General features: G+C 44.8%; 1 protein-coding gene across 1 annotated transcript in view; it reads right to left on the bottom strand.

The window, feature by feature from the left end:
* Nucleotides 1-897: 897 nt before the first annotated feature.
* Nucleotides 898-23,059, bottom strand: part of MTNR1B (melatonin receptor 1B) — a 36,878-nt gene continuing 14,716 nt past the window's right edge. The window contains exon 2 of the mRNA XM_028726048.2: nucleotides 898-2,197. Within this exon, the coding sequence (XP_028581881.2) occupies nucleotides 1,329-2,197 (869 nt within the window). The 3' untranslated portion in view covers nucleotides 898-1,328. The remainder of the gene's footprint in view (nucleotides 2,198-23,059) is intronic.

Here is a 23,059-nt window from a genome sequence, read left to right as displayed (position 1 = left end):
TATTGCTCATAAAAGAGAACATTCACCATGGACGAACAATGAGCGTGATTCAGTCCATGTCAAATACTTCTGAAGCCCAAAGAATTCTGGATACTGTAGTTTGTCACAAGTGCTGGGAATGCTAGCTCTGCGAGGGTTAAACTACAGCTCCCAGGATTCTTTGGGGGTTGAGGTGTGCCATAAACAAGTCTAAGGGGGCAATCCAAACCCCAGCTGCAAATTGCGGAGGGCAGAATGGGGCACAGAGCAGCAGAGCCACCATTCCATTTACAGCCTTGTCCTGGTGGCAGGTGATGAAGGTTGGGCAAGAGGATTGTTGTATCAGCCTGTAGCTCATGCAGCCGTCATGCCCAAGTAGAACAAGATGCCGTCTCATGACAGCAGTGGGACAAGCTGCTGCGATGCCAAAACTGGACGATTGTTCACCATGTGCATATAGGTTAGCCATGTCAGAGTTGGAACGGACAAATATGCAAGTGTCAGTTTCTCACCCCCCGCCCCGATCCTAAGTCTGGTTTGCCCCATTTCTGCATCACGTTGTGAACTGTATTATAAATCCACATGGAAAATTTGTACTCATTTAAGCGCCTGTTTTTGTACTAATGCACACATTTTTGCAATAATTTCCCCCTAATATTTTTGAACATTTTTTTTTTACTAATATGCATGTTCCTCTTATACATGCTTTTCTTTGTATGTGTATTCTGCTTGGAAAACAGCACCATTTTGAGAAGTGTCAATTCAAATGATAGCTGTAGTTTTGGTCTGCACATAGTTTCAGAAGGTCCAGATTTCATTGATCTGCATTAAAATGAATGGATTTATCTTTCTTTGTTCCTGAAAGCTTGGGGGCAATATCTGTTCTATGTTATACATAAGATAGGGCTGGCATTCAGCTGAAGATGCAGTCATTAATTTTATTTTCCCTAAGAGAAGGGGAAATTGTTAGAAGTCACCATCCACACCACATCCCGACAAGACAGTGCAAGCATTCTGCTTCCTGAGAACCATATTTTGTACAAACGTTGAAGGACCCTGGTAGACCTGCTGATTCTACATCCAAGTCCATGGCTGGCTTCAGCCTGTTGGTTTGTTTACCTTCTTCTTCTGTATTCCAAAGCCAACTTCATATTGATACCTAGCTATCAAATATAGAAACATGTAAACAGAAGGTGCGTTGCCAAGAAGACAAGATTCCAGTTGCCACAGCACGCTCATTCGGTGGGGGAGAACGCAGGACAAGGTAAGCAGGAACAAGATGTACAACTTTAAGAAAGCAGTGTTGGAATTCACAAAATGGCGCCCTTTTGCATCCACTGTCCCCCTATCTACAAGGTCTCGGTTTTGAACTGGTCATTGTTATTTAAAGCAGGAGACGGCTTGCTCTTATGAACTTCGGTCCCTGCTTTGGATGTGTCCTGAAAAAGCAGCCTCGGCACCCACAAGGACATTAAGATCCGTTTGTATTCCTTCCGGAAGTTTTGGTTCAGAAGTCCGTAGATTATTGCGTTAAGGCAACTGTTGAAGTAGGCCATGAAGTAACTCACCACAAACAACCACTCGGGGACTCTGGGCGCTATTTCGGAAGGGTTGATGGCCACAGCCAGCCCAATGAAGTTCAGCGGCGCCCAGCAGAAGGCAAAGATCACAAACACAACAAACATGGTGACAAAGTTCCTGAAGTCACTCGGCTTCAGCCTCAGCTTGACTTCTGACTTTACTCTCCTCCGCACTTGGATCACCAGGATCCAGATTCGAAGGTAGCAGAAGCTCACAATGGTGATGGGCAAGATGAAGTGGATGACGACCACGGCAATGGTATAATAGGAGCTGGCCGTCTGGGTGAAGGTGCACGAATAGATGCGTGGGTCGTACTTGAGAGAGCCGACGAAAAAATTGGGCACCGTCGCGATAACCGTCAGCACCCAAATCAAGCAGACGTACATCATGGTGTTCCACCAACTGTACACTTTGTCGTACGCAAAACTGTGGCATATGTAGCAGTACCTGTTGATTGCGATGGCGGTGATGTTGAAGATGGAGCCAATGACACTCAGTCCCATCACAAAGCCGCTTGCTTTACAGTGCATATCCCCCAAGGACCAGCCATTGTGGAAGATGGCCGAGAGCACTAAAGGGAAAGGGTACAAGGCCACCACTAAGTCTGCCAGGGCCAGGCTCACCACAAATGCATTACCTAGGAGAAGGAGAGAGAAAGAGAAAAAAACACAAACATAATAATAATGAATTGGACATCCTAACTCACAGGAAACTAACAAACACCTTCAAGTGACAAGTAATAAGGAGCAACAGAATACCAGAAATGTATGCCTGTTAAGACTGAAAATCCAACTCTAAAATACAGACAACTCCCCCAAAACTGAATATTGTGTTCTACCAACCTATGCCCACCTGAAGAGTCTTAGGGACAATCACCCAAACACAACACTATGTCTTCTCATAGTGGTCTTCAGAAGGTGCAGTTTGGGGGGTGGGGAGTTGGTGGCTGCCTCTCAGTAATAGTCAGGAAGATATCTGCCGTTGATCTGCCAGTAAGTCTCCCTTCCGGCCCTTCAAAATGGCTGAAGTCTCCTCAATTTGCTCTCATGATTTGTGATTTAAACTCAGGAGGAGGACACCTGTTGGCCCATGATGTGTTAGAAGGCAAGGATACCCAAAGTGATATCCAACCAGATGTTGTTGGATCCATCATCCATCACCGTTGGCTATGCTGGCTGACGGGAGTTGGGGGTCCAACATCTGCAGGGCACCATCTTGGCTACCCCTGGTATAAACTTCACAACAGTATGCCTGTCAGTTCATAATCTTCTTAGACTCTGCTAACTGATCAGGATGCTGGTGGATGGGATGACCATGCTCATTCATTTCTCAGAATTGCAAATAAAGCCCTCCATCCCACAATGGGGAAAATAATAATAATAATAATAATAATAATAATAATAATAATAATAATAATAATTTTTATTTATACCCCACCCTCCCCAGCCTGTTTCTCCCCAGACCAGGCTCAGGTATAAAAACAATGGATTAAAATACAACTTAAAAACAAGATTAAAATACAGCCTCATTTCAGTAGAAACTCAAATCAAAAACTTTGGGGGGGATGAAAACGTCAAATCTTCACCAAGGCCAACTATCCAGACTGGTCCTACAGGGGCCAGAAAAAAGCCAGGGAAGTCCCCAAATAGGAGTTCCATCACAGAAAGAGAAAGGAAAGAGGGGTAGGGGGTCAAGTTGATTCCAAGCCAAAGGCCAGGTGGAACAACTCTGTCTTATAGGCCCTGCGGAAAGAAATCAGATCCTGTAGGGCCCTGGTCTCATGAGACAGAGCGTTCCACCAGGCCAGAGCCAGAGTTGAAAAGGTCCTGGCTCTGGCTAAAGCTAATCTAACTTCCTTAGGGCCCAGGACCTCTAGGGTGTTGCTATTTATGGACCTTGAGGTCCTCCGTGAGGCATACCGGGAGAGGTCCCGTAGGTTCGAGGGTCCTAGGCCGTGAAGGGCTTTAAAGGTCAAAACCAGCACCTTAAATCTGACCCTGTACTCCACCGGGAGCCAGTGCAGCTGGAAAAGCACTGGGTGAATATGCTCCCATGGCAGAGACCCCGTGAGGAGCCTCACTGCAGCATTCTGCACCCGCTGGAGTTTCTGGGACAGCTTCAAGGGCAGCCCCGCATAGAGCAAATTACAGTAGTCAAGCCTGTAATTGCTTCTGGGTTTCAGGAAACCTCAGGAGGGGGAAGTGCTCTTGTGCTGAGGTCCTGCTTGCAAGCTTCCCACAGGCATGTGATTGGCCACCGTGAGAGCAGGGTGCTGGACTGGACAGCCCACTGGCCTGATCCAATAAGCTGTTCTTGTGTTTTTATGTTCCTATGGCCTTTACCAAGCCATTTGTCTCTTAAGTTTCCTGTCCCTTAAATGGGTGCAACACCGATCTCCTTTGCAGGGTTTGCTTAAGAGGACGAAACTACTCTTGTTACTCCTTTTGCAAGCTAAAAAAAAGGAATGATAACCAACAGCCCCTGTTATGGACTGATGGTTCATGATGCAGTCTGTTTACTGAAGCTAAGCAGGCATGGGTCTGGTCACGGCCTGGATGGGTGACCACTGGCTTGAGTTCCGTGGAGAAAAGAGAGACAGGCTTTAAAGGTATCAAATAAAGATATTCTGGAACAGTGACAATGGATCACTTGCCTCTTCTTCTGATAAACGGCACAAATTGAACTGACCTGCAGGAATGTATTTTCCTTTGAGTGATGATGCGCTGCTTGCTTTCAACCACTGATGTTCTGCCACCAGAGAGCAATTTGGGAAGAAAGCACCTCCTCTATACCTTACCAAAATGCTGGCAACAATGTAGAAAACTCAAAGCAATAAGAACCCAAGGAAAAGAAACAAAAGCTTTCAAATGCTTAGAAGTCTCTGGGAATGAAATGCATTCCTCCCCTCCTGGCAAAGCAGTGGAAGCTCTTTGTCGATCTTTAAATGATGTTCCTTTCATCACTTTGCTCTCTCTATATAAAAAGCAATTCCTTTCTCCCCGCCTCCCAACAGCAGGATATTAAAATTGATATTTGGGGGGGGGGGGGAGGAAAGGAACGCATTTCTCACAACATTTCTTCTGAGGAGTTTGTGGGATGAAGGCCAAGTCAAATCTGCAGTGGTTTCTAACTGTATTTATAATAGGAAAGCTCTTAATAGTAGGTTTTTGATATCTAGGCAGTAATGGGTATGGGGAGCTTTAATTGGATCGCTGTTTGCTTGCCTGCTTTTATGAAAATAAAAGTAATATACACCACTTTGCCCCATATACCCACTTAACCCCTTTGATCTGTGGACCTGGCATTATTGGAAATGCCTCATAATACTCAGCCTGCAGTCGTGTTGGAAATTGGTCATTTGGTGTGGTTGGCACATAAACTTTGGAACTCCCTGCCTATTGACATCAGGCAGATGCCCTTGTTATATACCGTATTTTTCGCTCTATAAGATGCACCAGACCACAAGACTTGGGAGTTTTGGGAGGAGGAAAACAAGAAAAATATTCTGAATCTCAGAAGCCAGAACAGCAAGAGGGATCGCTGCACAGTGAAAGCAGCGATCCCTCTTGCTGTTCTGGCTTCTGGGATAGCTGCGCAGCCTGCATTCGCTCCATAACACACACATTTCCCCTTACTTTTCAGGAGGGAAAAAGTGAGTCTTATTGAGCAAAAAATACGGTACTCTTTTGGGTGCCTGCTTAAACATTTTTGTTTAGGCAAGTCTACCCAGACACACAGAAGTCAGGATGTTTTCATCCCTTTTACTATTAATTTTAATTAATGTTTTAAATTGTTCTAACTGTTGTTGTTTTTACTGATGATTTTAATATTTCTTGTACACCATTCAGAGATATAATCAAGAGGTATAGAACTGTTGTTTGGTAAATAAAAAATAACTTGCTTTTTATTTTTTTAATGCACTTATCCATCCATCCATCTGAAATTTTTATAGAGTTGGAGAACACCTCAGAGGTCATCTACTCCAACCCACTGCTAAACACAGAGTGCAATCCCTGGTAGATAATCACACCATACTTCATAAGCATATGTGGCGTTTGACCTCCTATGTGTGTGACATCATACTGGGTTCATAGGGAAAGGGTTAACTAATTGTAAAATGACTAACCAATGGGAACCCAGGGGCAGAGTTAACTGTGTATACGGTTTAAGCACAGAGAGATTTTTTTTTAGGGAGTTAGAGTTGTTGAGAAGACAGTCTGGAGTTAGAAGAGACAGAGAAGTCTATGGGTTGGGCTAGTCTGGTGAGAGAGAGTGAGAGAATTTGTTAAGAGGAGTCAGTCAAACAGCTGAGATAATCAGTCAGAAGGTATTAGGAAGGTATATTAGGAAGGCCAGTAAAGAAACTAAAGTTAAGATACTGGCAGGAATATTATCTGAGAAACCATGAACTTATTAATGTTTGTAAAATAAACTTGGTTTTTTTTGGTTCACTTTTAACAACCGACTGGACTCAGTGTTTTACCAGAGAGTAACTGGTTGGTGGCAGCGGGGAAGCGAGCACATTGGTGGCACAGGGATCAAGAGACTGTTAAACGTCCAGGGACCCTGTGTGATCACCACAACATCCAAGGATGAAGACTGTACCTCTTACCATTACAAAGTTCCGCCTAATATTTATCCAAAATCTGCTGGTCCTAGTTCTTCCCTCTGGTACAACAGGAGACAAGGTTGCTTCCACATCTTTGTATTTAACACACTTTTATACCACTTTGCCAGCCATGTTTCACCGCAAAGAATCATGGGAACTGTAGTTTGTTATGGGCACTGAGAGCAGTTAGAAGACACCCCCCCACACACATATGCTGCCACAGAGTTACAATCCCTAGAGTCAATTCCTTTTCCAAAGGACCTCTGGCAATGGGAGGTCTGCAAGAGATATACACTGGCTCCCTCAGCCAGTAAAGCAAGATGAGTGTCGCAACCCCAGAGAGTGTCGCAACCCCAGAGTCGTCCGCGGCTGGACCTAATGGTCAGGGGTTCCTTTACCTTTACCTAACAACTCCCAGTACCTCTAAGAAGCTACAGTTTCCATATTCATTTGGGGGGAAGCCATGGCTGTTGAAGTGATATGAGTGTTAGAATTCCTGCTCCATGATTGCAGTCATGGGATTTTTGTCTATCACATGACGGGGTATGTTTTGACTCCACAGTGTGGGACGTGACGGAGACAGGATGTTTGTGTTACTGTGTTCCATGAAGTGGGACTATTGTCCTTTGTCCTTTTTCTCTTTGCTGTCTGACGCTAGAGAGAGAGGGAGCCATGTTGCAGTGCTCCGTGTGTGTTTATATGTAAATAAAGTAGATTAGCCAAAATGTTGAGTTGCTGAGGTCTGTCACACGAAATGTACAAACTCTGCAGATCCATAAGTGTGCCGGTGTCGGTTGGCATCGGTCGCTGTGATGTTCGGGCAGAAGAAAGCTTTTGAAGCTCCCGAACGATTGACCAGGAGGGAGAGAACATGCCAGTCGGGCATGTGTCTTTGCCAGGGGCCTACTCGAGAGTAGGCTGAACCCCTGACAATGAGAATCCCATGGTGCAGGTGTGACCCAAGTCTGCTCCATCTACTGTGGGACAGCCTCTCAGATATTTGAAGGTCGTTAAAATGTCCTCCACAACTGTTGCCTGAATTTTCTCCTCCAGCCTAAACACAGCCCAGAGTTTCATCTTGCTTCCAAAACTGGAATGATGCATTCAGAGCCTTCTGCTCACAGTTTAGGGTTGCCATTGTTAGGTACTGAAGTTCTCACCCTGGGCCAGTAGGGGGATACTGTAGATAGTTATGCAAATAAGGGATCGAAAGTGACGTTCAGTGATTGGATAGTTTTAGAAAGTTGTTACAATAACGTTGTACTGGAGCTCTATATAAGCAGGCTGGCTGAACCCTTCAGTTCAGTTCTGTCCTGGCCTGTGAATAAACAAGAGCTGTTTGAAGAATCGCTGTGTCGTCTGATATGTTCACCCACAACTTAACAGCCATATTTTGAAGAGCAAAAAAGAGGATGCTACAACGGCTCTCGTTTTAAGTACCCCTACTATATGTAGGCTATAGAAGCTGTGATATATTGCTGGGGGGGGGGGCAGGAGAAAAGAAGAGGAAAGCAAGTCTTCAACCAGCAGTTATGTCTATGTCTCACCCAGAAAGTATAGCCAGACACATTTTGGCGAATTTTAAAGATGTCCACCCGGACAGAAATTTTACCCCTGACAAAGATGACATGTCCTGGAAAAAGAAGACACATGGCAACCACAGCTCACTGCACCTCTGATGGTGCCTGGTTTTGCTTCTAACCCCTCCCCCCCAGTATGTGGCCCTTGTAAAGTTGACTAGAAGGAAATGTGGCCTCTGGGAAGGCTGAAAAAGGCCCTGCACCTCTGTTTTATGCATCCTAACAAGAACCATTTACAGGTGGAAGGTGGAAGCATGCCCCTGATTTTTAATACAGAGGGGTGGTGAAAATGCATATTGGCTATGCTTCAAAGTACAACGTCCCCATGGTGGAAGATACTCAGTATTTCCCTTACGGTGCCTCCTTGTGTGTGTCCTTGGTACCTTTTCCTATGCAGGGTTATGCCCCAAATAAATGTAGCCTTAATTAAACTAGTTCCCCTTTCTTTGTAGTGAATGCATATGCAATTTCGTTTTGTTTTGAAAGATTAAAATATAGATTATGCAAAGCCAGTCCCAGTGGGGAGAAGAGACATCTTATTGCCAGCTGATGTGGAACAAAATATATGCAGAAGTAAGTTGCCATGAACAACAGCAACAATGGAAATCTGCCAGATACATTAATGGAGAACTACAACTACAGTTGTCAGCACACCAAAAAACAGAGAGATGCTAATATCTAAAAGCGAAACTCTGCCCTTACCATTATATCCTTCTGACCTTGAACAAAACATAACCAAGTATAGGACCAAGATGAGGACTGCGGAGCAGAGAGCGAGTCCTGACATGATAAAGGCGATGCGGTTGAGTGGCTCCCAAGTCCAGGAATTGTGTATGGCAGCCTGTTCTAGATGGGGTTGCACCCTCCCTTAAGAAACAGGTATACAGCCTGAGTTTACTCCACATCCAACACTGTTGACGGAGACACAAGTAGCCTCCATTGTGAGAGCCACTTACTAGCTTCTGCTGGTTCATCAGCTACGACCATTCTGGGATGAGAATAGGCTGGTCATGGTGGTAAACCCATAACTCCCAAGACAGATAACTACAATGGGCTCCACTGGTGGTTGCCACTGGGCATGGGTGGAGAACCTACACTCTTGTAGATAATGTTGGGATACAGCTCCTAATGGTTGGCACCCGTCCGTCTCAGGGGACAATGGAGTGATCATCTGAGAATGAAGTCAAACCAATATGTTAGCAGCACTGAGATGACCTCTCTGGGGTGCAAGGCTGGGCAGTGTGTATGGAGGTCCTGGGCTGCTCAGGTGACAAGACCCTGTTCTTGGCCTCGCTCACGTCATCTAAAGGAAAGCAGAACAGTACGTTTGGCACTAGCTTGGCTGCAGGAGCTGCTGGAAGGAGGAATACAAGGTGCCACCCAACCATCTTAGGGACTCCACTCCAGATCTGTGTTGGGTTTACACCTTAGCCTTTTCTTCTCCCAAAGATGCCCTGCAAGGCAGTGGAGGTTCAGGATCAGAGTTCTCCTTCTGCTAGACAGGCCACCTTCCCAGCTGGGTGAGCCCCATCTGCCCCCTCACTTCTCTCTACAGCATATGCAGAAATTGCCTTCTTGACTATTGGACCCACAGTTGATCTCGACTGCCAGAGCCTGTTTTTGCACGCAGGCGAAGTCTCTAAGTCACTGAGGGTTTGAGACCCGTCGGTTACCCTCACCTGGTTTAGCTGGCCAGTGGAAGCCATTCCTAGGGTGAGGCCACTGTCTCATGCTGGCAGCTTCTAGGAGCCACAGGTAAGAGCTGAGTGCAAGGTGGGGGACCAAAGGTGGACAAACTACCCCAGAAGAAGCACGACCTGTCCCACACCAGAGGTACTACCTCTCCCCTAACACTCCATACATACCATACACAGTCATGTGATAGACAACAATCTCAAGACCGCAAACACAGAGCAGGAATCCTAACAGGGAGCTGGAATCCTACAGCGTATGGAGGACACTGTGTGACACCGGAGAAATATGTTTTCAGAGCCCACCCTCTTTTTTGTGATTCTATATATATATATTTTGGTAAGTTTTCAAACTATTTTTAATGTTGTATTTTAAATTGTTGCAACCTTAAATTGAAAGCAAGGGGCAGTAAAATATATAAATTCACCACCATCATCATGCCGACCTATTGTCCTGCTCCCACCTTCCTCTTGCAGTTTGATTGCTGCCAAATACACTAGATCTTTTATTTTTTATAATATATTTATTAGCATTTTACAAAAAAACCTAAGTTTACAGAACAAAAGGAAAAAAATAAAAGAAAAAAAATAAAGAGAAAAATACAAGAATTATCAAAAAATACATAGAAAAAAAAAAGGAATACAAAATACAAAAAACAAATGACTAAGAAAAAATTTAAAAAATAAATCCATTTTCCGATGTCTTTAAGCTCATTTGCTTGTTTCCTTGACCTCCTCACACCTCCCCTTTTTTGTATTCCCATTTACATAATCAATTCAGCAAATCCTTACCCTCTTTCATTTATCTTAACTCTATATCTTAACCTATTATAACTATTTATTTTCATCCATTATCAATCCATATTTGCATATTCTTATTAGCCTTGTTACCAATACCACTTATTTTCAATCCAACATCATTTTAACATTCATCAATTTTACAATATTTCTGCAAATAGTCTTTTTGCAATATTTTTTTGAAATATTTTACAATATTTCTGCAAACAGGAGAAGAGCTGGTGGAAGAAGATTGGAAGAAATTTTAAGACTATTTGCAAATACACTAGATCTTTTCATATCCCAAATCTTGGAAGCATAATATAAACTACCCAAAGCCACAAATATGTGCTTGATATACAGCATCCAAGAATCGTAGAATTGTAGAGTTCGAAGCGACCATGAGTGTCATCTCATCCGACCCCCTGCAATTCAGGAACCCTTTCCCCAAGCCCACACTTCTGAGATTAAGAGTCTCATCCTCTACAAATTGAGTCATCTCAGTTCTGTTCTGTTTCCTGATTAGCAAGCAACAGCATGCCCTCCAACATTTCTCCGGTGAAAATAGGAACGTACCATTCCATCATGATAATTTTGCTATTTATACCCCACACATCTTATTGGGTTGCCCCAGCCACTCTGGGCGGCTTCCAACATATATAGAAACATTGAACATTAATAAAACAATAAAACAGTACACATTAATTAAAAAAAACCCTTCCCTATACAGGATTGCCTTCAGATGGCTCAGGGGTCGGATAACTCCATACCCTTCAACATTTCTCCAATGAAAATAAGTGCATCCTAATGAAAAGTGGGACCAAACCAGAAACTGGGATGGCTTCTCTAAATCTGGGTTGTCCCTGGAAAATAGGGACCCTTGGAGGGGTCTGCAACAGGTCCATAGCGCTGCAGGTGTTTTCTCTGTTAGCATACTCTCCTAATCTACCACAGGTGGCAAAATAAACAATCCTCGTCACTCCCTTGTTAACTGGGGCTTTAAGCTCCCCCACACAGATAAAGCCACTCAGCTACCGCCTCCCAAGAAGATCTCATTCAGCATTAATAAAGGTGTTTATAATGACTCTCTGTTGCCACCTTGTGTCTCAGGGTAATTCCATGAAAATGTCAGCCTACAGACTCATTTTTCATTTATATACAGCAGGGATGGCAAACAGGTAGATCGCAATCTACTGGTAGATCGTGGGGTGCCTGTGGTAGATCGCGGTAGATCGCAGGACCCCTTCCACCCCCCCAAAAGAACTTTGAGCTCCCCAAAAAAGTTCAACAACTTTGACTTCTCCAAAAAAAAAAAAGGTCAAAAAAATTGACTGTCCCCCAAAAGCTCAGCAACTTTGATTTCGACTTTCTAAAAAAAGCCCGACAACTTTGGTCAATCCAGTGAGTAGATCACCGCCAGCTTTTTTATAGCGGGAGTAGATCACATTCTCTTGGAAATTGGACAAGCCTGATATACAGTATATAGATAACATGTTCTATATCATTTTAAAGACAATTTCCCAAAGTTTCATTACCTGATAACAGTTTCTTTAAAATGACATTGTACACATGAGTAAAACAAGAAGAGGCGTGACATGCAAAGTGATGAAAAATTTCCTACAGTCCAGTTAAAGTCATTCCTAAAACAATATAGAATCTGTTTTAAAATGGAAAATCAAATATTGAAAGATACCAGCACTTATTTCCTGCTCCCCAAAAGCTGAAAAGCTATTTCTTGACTGTGTTCATGTGAACATAAGCAAAATGTTACATATTGCTAAAGGTATTTCCCAGAAGAAATTTGCTTCTGTGCTGTACTCACATTTTGAGAGGAGTGTACATGACTGGTCCTCCTTCCATAACTGGTCTTCCCTTCCATAACTTTGGGAGAAGATAGACCCTGGGAGAAGCAGTCCCCTCAAATATTTTATGGGGGGGGGTTGCTCTAGTTATCTCCCTCTTGGACTATTGCAATGCGCTCTATGTGGGGCTACCTTTGAAGGTGACCGTCAGGGAACTGCCATCGGAGCCAGAGGGAGAGGGAGGGCTCCAGAGGGATGCCGGGAGAGAAGCAGCACGTCTTCTGGGGAAGGAAATCAGTGTAGCACTAGTGGAGAAGGGGGGCAGATGGGGGAATCGGCGAGGTGGCTCCAAGACTCCTTGCCGGGGACCAGTGGGGAGAGCACGGGTCCTCCGATGCCCACACCCTCCCTGCGCAGAAGGCTTCCGCGCAGGGAAAGTAGGCGGAGACTAGGCGTCAAAGAGCTTTTATGCTGGAAGAAGTTCAAGAAACGCCCACTAACGGATTCTGCCAGCGATTGAGACAGCCACGGGCGCGTGGCTGTCCAGACAGAAAGGGTTCACTAAGGCAACCAACCAAGGGTGGCACTGATTTACGCACAAGCAACCCCTAGAACCATTACAGTGACTCAGAAACTGCAATTAATCCAGAATGCGGAAGCTAAACTGGTGACTGGGAGTGGCCACCAAGATCATATAACACCGGTCCTTAAAGATCTTCATTGGCTTAAAACATAGACTGGTGACTGGGGCAGCCACTGAGACCACATAACACTGGTCTTGAAAGACCTACATTGACTCCCAGTACATTTCCGAGCACAATTCAAAGTGCTGGTGCTGACCTTTAAAGCCCTAAACGGCCTCGGCCCAGTATACCTGAAGGAGTGTCTCCACCCCCATGTGTTCAGCCTGGACACTGAGATCCAGCGCTGAGGGCCTTCTGGCAGCTCCCTCACTGCGAGAAGTGAGGTTACAGGGAACCAGGCAGAGGGCCTTTTCGGTGGTGGTGCCTGCCATGTGGAATGCCCTCCCAGCAGATGTCAAGGCAATAAACAATTATTTTACTTTTAAAAGACAACTGAAGGCAGCCCTGTTTAGGGAAGTTTTAAAAGTCTGACACTGTATTGTTTTTAATATTTGGTTGGAAGCCGCCCAGAGTGACTGGGGAAACCCAGCCAGATGGGCGGGGTATAAATAAATTATTATTATTATTATTATTATTATTATTATTATTATTATTATTATTATTGGAACTTGACCCCAAGGAGTTGGCTCCTATGCTATTCTCCTGCGTTGGCTTCTGACTTGCCAGATGAGGCTATGACAACCAGCCTGCACTCAACAACAGCTCTTAGAAAATCGAGCCCTTTCTGTACCTAATAACTACAAAAAGCAGGCACATTACCCAGCATGTGCTTGAGGAGTCAAGTGCTGTTATGAGCCACTGCTAGTCTTAACCATCTGCTCCTTTGGGGAAAAGGGCCTTAAAAGCCATCGTCTGTTGGTATGCCTCATCTTTATAACAATGTACTGCAGATTGGGACACGGGTGGCACTGTGGGTAAAAGCCTCAGCGCCTAGGACTTGCCGATCGCATGGTCGGCGGTTCGAATCCTCGCGGCGGGGTGCGCTCCCGTCATTCGGTCCTAGCGCCTGCCAACCTAGCAGTTTGAAAGCACCCCCGGGTGCAAGTAGATAAATAGGGACCGCTTACCAGCGGGAAGGTAAACGGCATTCCGTGTGCTGCGCTGGCTCGACAGAGCAGCGATGTCACGCTGGCCACGTGACCCGGAAGTGTCTGCGGACAGCGCTGGCTCCCGGCCTATAGAGTGAGATGAGCGCACAACCCTAGAGTCTGGCAAGACTGGCCCAAATGGGCAGGGGTACCTTTACCTTTACCTTACTGCAGATTGGTAAGGTGAGTAAAAGTACGGGTGCAATGGAAAACTGATTCAAGCAAACTCTCTCCTAAAGCTTTGGCTGGAAAGTCTAGCAAATTCATGGAACAATAACCTCAAAGATCCCAGGCTCAAACTTGCTTGCAAAGAAAACCCTTGTCTGCCTCTCCACGAGAGTCAACATGATCCCAGGATTTGAACCAGACAAATACCTTTGCATTACATCACTCGTTATCTTCTCTGCCCAAGCAGAATGCAAGGGACAAAATATATGTGACTGAGCAGCAAAATAGTCTGGCCGTAATGATGAATGGGGCAGAGCACAGCTTAAGGAGGCAACACAGAGTGACATTGATTCCTTATTTATAAGATGTAGTGGAGGTGCTGTTTGTAAGGTGGAAAAAGAGGCCAGCTGGAAGAACGGTTTAACGGCAAGTGAAGGATGTCAACTGGACTCTAAATAAGAAACGATGCGGCAATGTGAGGAAATGATGATGACTGTATGTTCGGAACTGATTTTAAGAGACTGAGTTAAATCTCCATCGTTCTGCCCAGACACTGAGGTCCAGCGCCGAGGGCCTTCTGGTGGTTCCCTCACTGCAAGAAGCCAAGTTACAGGGAACCAGGCAGAGGGTCTTCTCGGTAGTGGCACCCGCCCTCCCACCAGATGTCAAAGAGAACAACAACTACCAGACTTTTAGAAGACATCTGAAGGCAGCCCTCTTTAGGGAAGCTTTTAATGTTTAACAGATCACTGTATTTTAATACTTTGTTGGAAGCTGCCCAGAGTGGCTGGGGAAACCCAGCCAGATGGGCAGGGTATAAATAAATTATTATTATTATTATTATTATTATTATTATTATTATTATTATTATTATTATTATTCTGTACCAAGGGACTGGAGTTTGCTTTGCACACCGGCCGGTGGGCTGGAGCCAGCTGGGGGCTTGCCAATTGCCCCCACTTGTGAACAGTCCCCAAACAGAGATTATTATTTTTTTAAAAAAAAAGTCAGGGCAGCCACGTTTTCCCATAAGAAATATCCCAAAATCTATACTGGCGCAATACTAGTTTGGGGCAATGCTTTTATTAGGCCAACCAAAAATGTCATAAAATAATGTTCTTTAGAACTGTTCACCAGTCTAATTGGGGTCACCAATGAAAGCAGGACTTGAGTGCAATGGCATTCAGAAGGAAGGCAAGAAGGAAGCAAGAATTTCTAGCCTGCAAACTTTATAAGGTGAAGGGACCCTGACCATTAGGTCCAGTCATGACCGACTCTGGGGTAGCGGCGCTCATCTCACTTTATTGGCCGAGGGAGCTGGTGTACATCTTCCGGGTCATGTGGCCAGCATGACGAAACCGCTTCTGGGGAACCAGAGCAGCGCACGGAAATGCCGTTTACCTTCCCGCCGGAGCAGTACCTATTTATCTACTTGCACTTTGTGCTTTCGAACTGCTAGGTTGGCAGGAGCAGGGACCGAGCAACGGGAGCTCACCCCGTCGCGGGGATTCGAACCACCGACCTTCTGATTGGCAAGTCCTAGGCTCTGTGGTTTAACCCACAGCGCCACCCGCGTCCCTGCAAACTTTATAACTTAAGAATAAAAAAAACATTTGCATACCAGGAACTTGTGGGGCCTCAGTAAGAAAGTTGTTTTAAATGGAAGCACCATATAACTTAAAAAGAGAGACACCCTCCCCCACAAAATAAAATAGATCCTTGCAAGTAGAGACAGTGCTTGCTTCATTCATACTTGAACAGTACTCTCCATCCCAATGACCAACACTTTTCCTTTTACCCACCCACATATTAAGGGGGGGGGGAACCCTGATGATTGTCACTGATCTCTAGTGAATTGCATCCAGCCAGCTCAACAGGAGTAGGATTGCAGCCAACACCTCTTTGTGTAGCAACCAAGGATAAAATATATTCTGGCAGCTGTCCAGAGAAAGTTGTGCACAGTTAAAGCTCGCTGAAATGGATTCCAATAGGATGAAAGCGCACCCTCTGGAATGCAGCCAGGATGCGTGCAACCAAACTTCAATGCCTTATTCATACAGCTGCATTTCCATTGTAAGTGGTGCTGAAACTCCCCGCTGCTAAATCTTGCTACAGCCCAACTGGGGAAAGGAAGAAGCAGATGAAAGAAGACTACATGGGCTTCAGTTGGCTTAGTATTATTCTAGTGTGGCCACTTGCACATCCCCAGAAAATAGGAAATGCATTGCTGAAAAATGAGGACACAGATTTGGGTAAAATTTGCTTGTGCTGATTTATATGGAGAGATGCAGAATGTTGACATCTCTGCCAGGAAACAGTTGGTGGTCCCCAGAAACAGGTATTATGAAGACATAGTCATCATAGCTAATAGCCAAGAGAATAGCTTCATCTTCCATGAAATATAACATCAAACGTAACAGGCCAGTCTAAGAATTCAGTCCACTGATGGCCAAAGGAATGAATTGCTCACTCGAAGCATCATCGTTGCAGAAGTTTTGGGAGCAATTTTTATCATCAGTTCCACACTCCCATCTCCAAAAAGAGATAAAGATTGGACAATTTGTGCTTGTTTCTTTGAGTGAAGTTTTAATTCAGCTCTATCTTGGGCAAAATTATTTCTCCTTCAGAATTAGACACAATGAAAGCACCAATTTCTCCCCGAGCCCCACTATTTCAAAAGATCAGATATTACTCCACATCTTACAAAAGAGGTTAGATACATTTATGTAACCGGCAAAGTGCTGCTGATTCATACCAATTATTGTATGCAATAGCAAGAAAAGCTTTCAGATGTTTAAATACAACCCTCTTTGTAAATGCTTTCCTTCCTTCAACGCTACTCCATAGGCAGATTTGCAACTATAGCACAAGTTAAACAAACATATGAAGAGCTCTGCTGGATTGGACTCAAATAACCAAACCAAAAAGATAGATGAGTCTATGTTCCTCTGGTGACAGTTAATATAAATATAAATATATAAAATAAAATAAAATAAAATAAATAAATACTAATCAACATAGAAAGTATCTTTGTTTTGTTTTGTTTCTCCGTGCCTCATACTATAGTGTTGTGTATCAGTCAAAGCCAAGTACCATACCCTATACCCTATCAAACCATTTGCAGCCATGTGCATCTTTCCAATGCAACCCCAGTTCCACATGCACTGTCCTAAGGAGGTGATTTATCAGATTCTTACAAGGGAGAAAAGGAGGAGAACAAAGCTAAGCTTGCTTATAATAATAATAATAATAATAATAATAATAACAGCAACAATTTTATTATTCATACACTGCCCATTGGACTGGGTTGCCCCAGCGCTCCCAACAGAATATTAAAAGCACAATAAAACATCAAACATTAAAAACTTCCCTATAGAGGGATGCCTTCAGATGTCTTCTAAAAGTTAGATAGCTCTTTATTTCCTTGACATCTGATGGGAGGGCGATTTCAGGGCGAGCGCCACTACCGAGAAGGCCCTCTGCCTGGTTCCCTTCTTGCAGTGAGGGAACTGCCAGAAGGCCCTTGGAGGAGGACCTCAGAGTCCGGGGTGAATAATGAGGGTGGAGGTGCTCCTTCATATTGCATTTCAATATCTCTGTGAAGGAGATCTTTAAGGATCAGAAAAATTTCTGTGCTTATGGTCATTCCCACTGCTTTTAATATTGTATTTATGAATTGTTGTAAGCCACCCTGGGACCTCCTATTGATTGCTGTTTCCCTCACCCCTATGTTTTTAGTTGTTTCTAAGCAATGACAAACCTAGACAGCATCTTAAAAAGCAGAGACATCACCTTGCCGACAAAGATCTGTATAGTTAAAACTATGGTTTTCCCAGTAGTGATGTATGGAGGTGAGAGCTGGACCATAAAGAAGGCTGATCGCCGAAGAATTGATGCTTTTGAATTATGGTGCTGGAGGAGACTCTTGAGAGTCCCATGGACTGCAAGAAGATCAAACCTAGCCATTCTGAAGGAAATCAGCCCTGAGTGCTCACTGGAAGGACAGATCCTGAAGCTGAGGCTCCAATACTTTGGTCATCTCATGAGAAGAGAAGACTCCCTGGAAAGGACCCTGATGTTGGGAAAGATGGAGGGCACAAGGAGAAGGGGACGACAGAGGACGAGATGGTTGGACAGTGTTCTCGAAGCTACCAGCATGAGTTTGACCAAACTGCGGGAGGCAGTGGAAGACAGGAGTGCCTGACGTGCTCTGGTCCATGGGGTCACGAAGAGTCGGACACAACTAAACAACAACAACAATTTTAGCTGTAAGCTGCTTGGTTCTCCATCAAGGACAAAAGGAGGAAAAATGAATGGATGAATGAATGAATGAATGGGTTCAAAATCCAAATAACAACAAAAAACAGATAAAATACAGCACAGGATCAATACCAAATAAAAGCCATCTCTGGGCAAATGGAAAGTTATTCTGTTGGCACCACGAAGACCTAAAGTTCAAACCCAAGTGAGTCTCTCTGGGGAAGTCATTGCATAAAGGCGGGGCCACATACAACTCTCATCCATCTCCAGACACATGGAGCAAATAAAATAATGAGTAAAGACTTGTGTGTTTATAGGGATAACTGCCAAACATTTTTATTCTGGCTGCATTAGATGGCAGATGGTTGAATCACTAGTCATCAGAACACATTATTTTGTCCCAACAGCATGACTACACTAGTCCAATGTTGTGCAGGGCAAGAGACGGAGAGTCTAGTAAACGGTAGTTCAAAAACTCCCAAATAGTGTGTCACAAGAGAACTGTTAGCAAGCGAAGAGAACACATTTAGGAGCGATTCCCATAAGCCAGAGTGTCTACTCCCCAAGGAGGTTCCTTGCTGCCTCTCTCCATGATCCACAGCGCTCTTAGAATCATAGAACTGTAGAGTTGGGTGGGACCTCAAGGGTCACCAGCCAAACCTGGAGCAGTCACCTGAAGGGATCCTTTGTGCCAACATCATTATGTATTTAGGGAAGTTTTATACAGCCCCGAGATACATAGCCATCAGGGACTGGGGATGCACAGCACGCTCAAGAAACAACTGGTGTATCTCCGTGACCTCCTCTTACATGCTTTCCATGTATGACTGGTTAGGGTCATTGGAGCCCTGTTCACACTGAGAAACTGAACCACCTGCACCCAGACAAGACTCCCGTTGCACCTCTCACAAGAATCACTGCTCCTCTGTCCAGTCAGGAGGCATGCGAGGAAGTGCTTCACTGAGCGCAGTTAGTTTTGCACACCCTGAAATATTTGTGTGCCTTTTACTAGGGAGGCGTGGAGGGTGGCAACACGAGAACGGGCCTCTTCAGTGGTGGCTCCCCTTTTGTGTAATGCTCTTCCCAAGGTAAGGTAAAAAGATAAAGGACCCCTGGATGGTTGAGTACAGTCAACGGCGACTATGGGGTGCGCCACTCATCTCACTTTTCAGGCCAAGGGAGATGGCTTTCATCCAGCCTAGAATCCACATATCTATGGGACCGCCTCTCCTGATATGCCCCGTGGAGGACCTTAAGGTCAGCAAATGACAACACCTTGGAGGTCCCAAGTTGCAAGGTGGTTAGATTGGTCGCAACTAGGGCCAGGGCCTTTTCAGTACTGGCCCCGACTTGGTGGAACACTCTGTCACAAGAGACTAGGGCCCTGCGGGACTTGACATCTTTCTGCAGGGCCTGGAAGACAGAGCTGTTCCGTCTGGCCTTTGGTTTGGACTCAGTCTGACCCTTATGTTTCCCTCCCCTTATGGTTTTGATCTATGGGCTACTATTAAACTGAGACTGCATTTTAAAGTATATTTTAACCTGTATTTTAAATTGGTTGGGGGTTTTTTAATTGTAATTTTACTGGTGTTAGCCACCCTGAGCCCAGCTCTGGCCTGGAGAGGGCGGGGTATAAATAATAAAAATTATTATTATTATTATTATTATTATTATTATTATTATTATTATCCTCAGACAGCTTTCCAGGTCATGTGGCCAGCATGATTAAACCCCTTCTGGCACAACGGGACACCGTGACAGAAACCAGAGCGCACGGAAAAGCTGTTTACCTTCCCACTGGAGCGGTACCTATTTATCTACTTGCACTTTGATGTGCTTTCGAACTGCTAGGTTGGCAGGAGCAGGGACCGAGCAACGGGAGCTCACCCCGTCACGGGGAATTGAACCACCAACCTTCTGATTGGCAAGTCCTAGGCTCTGTGGTTTAACCCACAGCGCCACCCGCATCCCATCACTACCCTAAGGAATCTCAAAGCAGCTAACAATCTCCTTTCTCTTCCCCCCCTCCCACAACAAGCACTCTGTGAGGTGAGTGAGGCTGAGAGACTTCAGAGAAGTGTGACTAGCAGCTGCATGTGGAGGAGCGGGGAAGTGAACCCGGTTCACCAGATTACAAGTCCACCGCTCTTAACCACTACATCACACTGGAAATTAAATAAACACAATCCAGAATCTGGACTCCTTCCAAAAACCAATGCCTTTCTTTCCTGCCAGAGCCTGATGTTGTTCCCAGGCAGGTTTTGTTGAGAAGTTACTCAGCTTCTGAAATCATCTCGAGTTGGATGCCTTTGCATGCTCTCTCTTCTAAATTGCTCTTTCAACTCCCATGAAATCTACTTCTCTTTTACCTTCCAGCAACACTTATCCCTCCCCGCGCATCCTCTCCAACTTTCTTTGCTGTTTTCGAAACTGTCATTCTCTGACTCATTTCTTCCACAATACAAATAGGCTCTAATTTTGCTCTTCAGAAGTAATTTTAAAATGCCTTTCTTTGAGAACCACCTGCATTTTTTCCCCTGCACCTCCTTCTCTGCTTCCATTTCCAAAATGGCTGAACTCCCTCTGCACGCAATCTGGAGGAATTCTAAGTGCATCGCTGAGCTATTAATTCTTAGGCTGATTCATGGGAGCGCTTGATGATTCACCGCCTGATGACTGGCAGCTGAGGCTAAGATCTACATACGCAGCAGAAAGAGTGTGTTTTATTGTATGGAGAATGAGTTGACAGGCTGGATTGTACCGCTTCAGGGCGCCCGAAAATAGAAAACCAGCAAATTGGAGAGAAAGAGAAATAAAACGAGGACCGCAATCCCTGATGAGCTAGCTTTCTTCTTGCAGGGATCAGTTGTTGCTTTGATATGGAAGAGTATTAGAAAGGAAATGCATGCATGCATTTATTTGAAGTGCAGAACTGCAACCATGTCAGGGAGGGGGTGAGGGAAAAGCCAAACCGCTCCCTGAATTTCAGTTTTCACCTAAATAACTAGCTTTTTTTAAAAAAACACAAAACCAGCGGTTTACAGGGGAAAGCATGCAAAGAGTATTCTACTACACTGAACTCCAAGAGAGCAAGCATAGGCACAAGTTGCTAGGTCACATAACTAAGCTGATCCAGTCTAAGTCCCAGGGGTGCAACTTGAATAAAATATTGGGGGAGACCCAAGTAAGCCCTGCATAATCAATCACATGAGACACCATTTGAATGGCAAAGCCAATCTACTTGGTGTGGGTGTGGCCCCCGCAAATATTTTATTGGGAGGGCCAAAGACCCCTTGGCCCCTAGGAGTTGGATCCAATGGGTGCTGCCATGACCCTGAGCACCCCATTGGGGGGGACTTAAACCATCCTCAGCTCAGCTGGGATGAGCAAGTACTGCCGTTGTACCTCGGGTTAAGAACTTAATTCATTCCGGAGGTCCGTTCTTAACCTGAAACTGTTCTTAACCTGAGGTACCATGTGGGAGCCAGGAAGTCATGGCAAAGGCTTGTAGCGCTACCTGGTGCCTTGCTGACCTCGGTGACCAGCATGTCCGTGCCTTACAATGTATTAGAATGTATTGACCTTAAAAGGAATTGTATTTCCTCTGAGCAGTGATTGACCAATGGGGCGAGAGGGGGGGGGGAGCCATGACCGGATGAGTTAACGTGAGACATTGGAATGCAGCCATGCGGCTGGGGAGAACAAAGGATAATAAAAAGTGACCGGAGAGGAGAAGAAGTCTGAATGAGCTGCCCTCCGTCCATGGAAATATTGCTGGCTCTCGGTGTCTTTATTTTATGCTAAACAAGCGCCATTTGTAACGGCTGGCTTCGTCAGTACCACTTTAGCTAATGGGCCCTCCTGCTGCTGCAGAGGTACTACAGTGGTACCTCGGGTTACAGACAATTCATGTTACAGACGCTTCATGTTACAGACTCCGCTAACCCAGAAATAGTACCTCGGTTAAGAACTTTGCCTCAGGATGAGAACAGAAATTGCACGACGGCGGTGCGGCAGCAGCGGGAGGCCCCATTAGCTAAAGTGGTACCTCAGGTTAAGAACAGTTTCAGGTTAAGAACAGACCTCTGGAACGAATTAAGTTCTTAACCCGAGGTACTATTTCTGGGTTAGCGGAGTCTGTAACCTGAAGCGTCTGTAACCCGAGGTACCACTGTATCTTTGACTGAGCAAGAGTTGGAAACTTAATGCTGGCTGAGCTGGGGATCATTTGGCTGATCCGGAGATCTGCTGCATCCTAAGCTATTCATCCTTGCGGATCTTGCCGAAGGAATGCCCTCTGTGCAGTAACAACAGTTGATTAATTTTAAGCATATTAAGTCCTTTGAGTTTATGTTCTGGCTGCTCCGTATACCTCTTTAAGCCAATGATATGATATGATGTTATGTTATGATATATGATATGATATGACATTATAGCTATGGGCCTGCTAATATGGTACCGTCCACTCACCTCAGGACCAGGGTTCGAAATTAGCAGGGCACCAGGCGCATTTCACATCTAAAGATTCTCCATTTGCGATCACCTCAAAAAGTCTGGGTGCCATTTTCTGTGCCTGGCTGACACTCAAGGATTACTGAAATGTCTGTGCTTTGATAGACAATATGTTAGGGAGTTTAACAATAAAGAGTGAGTGTGTTTTGAAAACTGCAGTACCAATGTTTTTAATTGTAAACACAAAATTTAACACGTACAGTGGTACCTCAGGTTACATACGCTTCAGGTTACATACGCTTCAGGTTACAGACTCCGCTAACCCAGAAATAGTACCTCAGGTTAAGAACTTTGCTTCAGGATGAAAACAGAAATTGTGCTCCTGTGGCGCGGCAGCAGCAGGAGGCCCCATTAGCTAAAGTGGTGCT

Source organism: Podarcis muralis, chromosome 4 (assembly GCF_964188315.1).
Source record: "Podarcis muralis chromosome 4, rPodMur119.hap1.1, whole genome shotgun sequence".
Lineage (NCBI taxonomy): Eukaryota > Metazoa > Chordata > Lepidosauria > Squamata > Lacertidae > Podarcis > Podarcis muralis.
The sequence above is the reverse complement of the archived record's forward strand: the minus strand, read 5'-3'. Positions and strand labels throughout refer to the sequence as shown.